General features: G+C 52.9%; 1 protein-coding gene across 6 annotated transcripts; it reads left to right on the top strand.

Annotated features, from left to right (window-relative positions):
- The first annotated feature begins 367 nt into the window (after nt 1-367).
- On the top strand, nt 368-3,227 carry pop7 (POP7 homolog, ribonuclease P/MRP subunit). 6 transcript variants are annotated; one of them, XM_072493430.1, is made up of 2 exons: nt 368-512; nt 2,223-3,227. In XM_072493430.1, the coding sequence occupies exon 2, from the start codon at nt 2,228-2,230 to the stop codon at nt 2,633-2,635; it is 408 nt and encodes a 135-aa protein (XP_072349531.1). In that variant the 5' UTR covers nt 368-512; nt 2,223-2,227; the 3' UTR covers nt 2,636-3,227. The 6 variants fall into 6 exon arrangements, with proteins under 6 accessions (XP_072349531.1, XP_072349530.1, XP_072349527.1 ...); XM_072493429.1 differs by having other exon boundaries at nt 403-651; XM_072493426.1 differs by having other exon boundaries at nt 403-695.
- The last annotated feature ends 1,800 nt before the right edge of the window (nt 3,228-5,027 follow it).

Genomic DNA, 5,027 nt, shown 5'->3' with positions numbered 1-5,027 from the left:
TTTCGTGGCAGTGAACAATGTGACAATACAATGGAGGTGGAACCAGGCAGCACAATTGGCCGAAGCAAACCCTGGGCATTGCCAAGAGCTGATTTATTGAAATATATGAAGAGCTGGTACAAGAAAGGCTCTCAGACCCTGATAAATAATACGCCAGTCACCTTCTGCCAACATTTTATTCAATAAAGCTCCTGGGTGTTCTCAGGTGAAAGGTGCTGTAGACACACATCTTGTTGTTGTTGTAAAGTAATCTGCAGCGCTGCCTGCCGTGGCGGAGGATGGTGTGAGTGCGGGAGGTCAGTGGCAGTGACGGCGCCGTACCCTCTTGTCGCTTCCCTGACACTCGTTGACTTACGGTCGCGCTGAACTGGAGGTGGATGGGGTAGGGCGGCCGCCATTTTGTTGAGGTCAAGGCGCATGTCCGTTAGCGAGCAGCAGGCCCGGGGATCGGAGTCCTAGTTTGTGCTTCACTCCAACACTACAGCCCGTTAGTTGTCGCTTGAGCCCCGATGGTGAGCACTGGCTCTTCAGCCCCGGGAGGCATCATCATTCCGGGCAGTGAGCCCTTGCTATTCGGCCCTGGGAGGCATCACCATTCCGGGCAGTGAGCCCTTGCTATTCGGCCCCGGGAGGCATCACCATTCCGCGGCGGTGAGCCCTGGTTCTTCAGTCTTGGGAGGCATCGCCATTCTGAGGTATTGAGCAGTGGCTCTTCAACCCTGGGAGGCATCACCATTCTGAGGTATTGAGCACTGGCTCTTCAATCCAGGGAGGCATCACCATTCCGGTGCGGTGAACCCTGGATGTACATCCCGAGGGAGGAGGGGGTGGAGGGGAATCACGCCTCTGGAGTTGTGAGTCCCGCTGGGGTTGTGAGCCCCGGCTCTTCAGCCCTGAGTGACGTCACCATTCATAGACTGTGAGCATTGGCTCTTCAGACCCGGAAGGCATTACTATTCCGGAGGGGTGAGCACCTGCTCTTTGGGCCTGGGCAGCGGCATCATTCTGGGGCGGTGTGCACCGGCTCTTCAACACTCGGAGGCTTCCCATTCCTGGGTGATGAGCACCAGCTGTTCAAGGCATGATGCGCCTATGGTGGTGAGTCTTGACTGTTTGGCCTTGGGAGACATCATGAGGCTCTGTGGTCAGTGCCGGCTATTCAGCTATACTTTGTTATTTCCTGGGATGTGGGCTCCATCGCAAGGCCAGCGTGTGTTATAATCGGTGAATTATAATCCCAAATCTAATTTACGAAGTTTAATTTCCACCTGGAATTGAATCCGGTTCCCTGGGGCTGTGAGACAACAGTGCTAACCACTGCTCCCTCCCACGATCAAACAGCCGTGGTTCGGAACTCTCGACCCATGATGCCTTGGATGGATGCCTGAACAGCCAATGTCACCACCCAGATTAGTGATGCCTTCCAGGTCGAAGCCAGTGCTCAACACCATAGAATTACAATGCTTCTCACAGCACAATGCCAGGTTTCCCAGACGATGCCTTGCACGGCCGAACAGCCGGCGCTCACTATCTCAGAATTGTAATATCCAGGGGTAGGTGGTGCATGTGGTAGGCTATATTAGGGGTATCGCGGTACCTAGGTGGGATGTACCTTTTACTGGAATACGAGTGGTGGAACCTGCCTGCTGGTTCCGCCCAGCAGGCGGAGCATAAGTGTCTGTGTTTCACCCACAGCAGTCATTCTGTACCAGAGCTGCTGGGGTAACTACTTGTTCATTAAAGCCTTCAATTGGACTACAATCTCGCTTCAGTAGTGATTGATCGTGCATCAGTGCATAGAGGTATTGTCACTGGACAAGTAACCCAGAGACCCTGGTGGCACGGCGGCACAGTGGTTAGCACTGCTGCCTCGGGTGACTGTCTGTGTGGAGTCTGCATGTTCTCCCCGTGTCTGCGTGGGTTTCCTCTGGTTTCCTCCCACAGTCCAAAGATGTCCAGGCTAGGTGGATTGGCCACGCTAAATTGCCCCTTAGTATCCAAAGGTGTGCAAGTTCGGTGGGGTTACAGAGATGGGACCGGGGAGTGGGCCTAGGTGGGATGCATTTTCAGAGGGTCGGTGCAGACTCGACTCGACTTTGCGCTGTATTTTTAATTCCCACCCCCCTCTGCAGCTTTGCACAGCATCTACGAATCTCCACCACCTCCCTCGTGCAGTATTGTTCATTCACGCCACCCATATTACCGTTTTGTGCCCCTTGCAGTGAGCATGGCTGAAAACCAGCCCTTGGCGCCGGCATCGGAGGGTGCGTTGGACATGGACCAGGTGGAGTACACCCTGCGCAAGAGGCTGCCGCGCAAACTCCCCAAGCGCAAGAACGACATCTACGTCAACATGAAGACGGACTTCAAGGCGCAGCTGGCCCGCTGCCAGAAGATGCTGGACAGCGGCTGCTTCAGCGAGATCTGCATCCACGGCCTGGGGCTCGCCATCAACCGGGCCATCAACATCGCCCTGCAGCTCCAGGGCGGCAGCTTCGGGGCCCTGCAGATCGCGGCCAACACCTCTACCGTCGAGCTGGTGGACGACCTGGAGCTGGACGAGGGCGAGCCCCTGACCCGCACCAGGAACAACTCCGCCATTCACATCAAGGTCTTCCACACCCTCCCCAAGTAGCGGCTCCGTGCCCCCACGAGGGGGACAGTATTCCTGAACATTTCGTTTTCCCCATCCATAAACCATCGCTGTACATCTGGGATGCTGTGGACTGGGCTGAACTTGTTTCTTTTGCATCATTTTGGCATAACATATTTCTTTCTGGGAACAAACTTCTATCCAGTTATTAACTCGTGTTTCTGTCTGAATTGTTACGTGTGGTGTAAAAGAGAGAGCCTCACGGAGGACTGAATGTTGTGTCCCAGGGCTTCTTTAACTCTGTAATCGTGCTCCCCGTATTTATTTGCATCTCTTTCGATTGCCTGAACATTGCCGCAAAGGTCTCCCACCTTAGGGGGAGGGGCGGGTGTGGGGTCCCCTCTCCCACACTTGTGTCCTGAATTAATAATGACCACTCAACCAGCTTCACAAGACACGCTGACCCAGTCATTATCACGCGGGTTTCTGGTTTTGAAAGCTTGATGTGTAAAAATCGGCTGTGGGTTTCCTGTAATGCAACATTGACCAGATTTCAGAAAATACGTACTTGAATGGCTGTAACGCAGTGACAGGTGCTATATAAATGCAGGTCTCTTCATTGCAGTGATCACAATCCACGTTTGGACGTCTCTTGTTGCCGTTGTACTGGTGTCTCAATGTTTGTCATTAATGTATAAAGGGTAAGCTAACTCCCCCACTCTCACTCCTGTATGAAGGTAGCACACACGCACTGTCGTATCCCAGTGACAGTCCACATCAACATTACCTGGTGTGATATGGCTTCCAGTTAAGATGCAGATCAAGGCATATTTAATCGACAATATATGTGAGGAGAAACGGGTAAAGTCTTAGTTTCGGTATGCTTGTTGTTTGTGCTCTGTGGGGGAGATGAGGACTGTGGCCCTTCCGGGGGTCATGAACTTGCCACGAGTCTGGTTTTCCACGTTATTCCACTACCTCCTGCCTCCCCTGTATTGATGTTTATTCCTGCACACTGACTGATTTCCCCCCCTCCTCCAAACAGGAACCCTAAAACCCTCACTGCCCTCCACCCCGACGTGGCAGGACACCATTACCACTCTCTGCCGGAGTACCCTTCAAACATTCATATATCCCGAAAGAACCCCTGAAAACATCTCCCACTATAATGGCCATCAAACACTCCCAGGACAGGTACAGCACGGGGTGAGATACAGAGTAAAGCTCCCTCTACACTGTCCCCATCAAACACGCCCAGGACAGGTACAACACGGGGTTAGATACAGAGTGAAGCTCCCTCTACACTGTCCCCATCAAACACTCCCAGGACAGGTACAGCACGGGGTTAGATACAGAGTAAAGCTCCCTCTACACTGTCCCCATCAAACACTCCCAGGACAGGTACAGCTTGGGGTTAGACACAGAGTAAAGCTCCCTCGACACTGTCCCCATCAAACACTACCAGGACAGGTACAGCACTGGGTTAGATAGAGAATAAAGCTCCCTCTACACTGTCCCCATCAAACACTCCCAGGACAGGTACAGCACGGGGTTCGATACAGAGTAAAGCTCCCTCTACACTGTCCCCATCAAACACTCCCAGGTCAGGTACAGCACGGGGTTAGATACAGAGTAAAGGTCCCTCTACACTGTCCCCATCAAACACTCCCAGGACAGATGCAGCACGGGGTTAGATGCAGAATAAAGCTCCCTCTACACTGTCCCCATCAAACACTCAGGATAGTTGCAGCACGGGGTTAGATACAGAGTAAAGCTTCCTCTACACTGTCCCCATCAAACACTCCCAGGACAGGTACAGCACGGGGTTAGATACAGAGTAAAGCTCCCTCTACACTGTCCCCATCAAACACTCCCAGGACAGGTACAGCATGGGGTTAGATACAGAGTAAAGCTCCCTCTACACTGTCCCCATCAAACACTCCCAGGACAGGTACAGCACGGGGTTAGATACAGAGTAAAGCTCCCTCTACACTGTCCCCATCAAACACTCCCAGGACAGGTACAGCACGGGGTTAGATGCAGAGTAAAGCTCCCTCAACACTGTCCCCATCAAACACTCCCAGGACAGGTACAGCACGGGGTTAGATACAGAGTAAAGCTCCCTCTACACTGTCCCCATCAAACACTGCCTGGACAGGTACAGCATGGGGTTAGATACAGAGTAAAGCTCCCTCTGCACTGTCCCCATCAAACACTCCCAGGACAGGTACAGCACGGGGTTAGATACAGAGTAAAGCTCCCTCTACACTGTCCCCATCAAACACTCCCAGGACAGGTACAGCACGGGGTTAGATACAGAGTAAAGCTCCCTCTACACTGTCCCCATCAAACACTCCCAGGACAGGTACAGCACGGGGTTAGATACAGAGTAAAGCTCCCTCAACACTGTCCCCATCAAACACTCCCAGGACAG

Source organism: Scyliorhinus torazame, chromosome 31, assembly GCF_047496885.1.
Source record: "Scyliorhinus torazame isolate Kashiwa2021f chromosome 31, sScyTor2.1, whole genome shotgun sequence".
In the NCBI taxonomy this organism is placed as follows: domain Eukaryota; kingdom Metazoa; phylum Chordata; class Chondrichthyes; order Carcharhiniformes; family Scyliorhinidae; genus Scyliorhinus; species Scyliorhinus torazame.
Note: the sequence above shows the minus strand (reverse complement) of the source record. Positions and strands in the feature narration are given on the sequence as shown.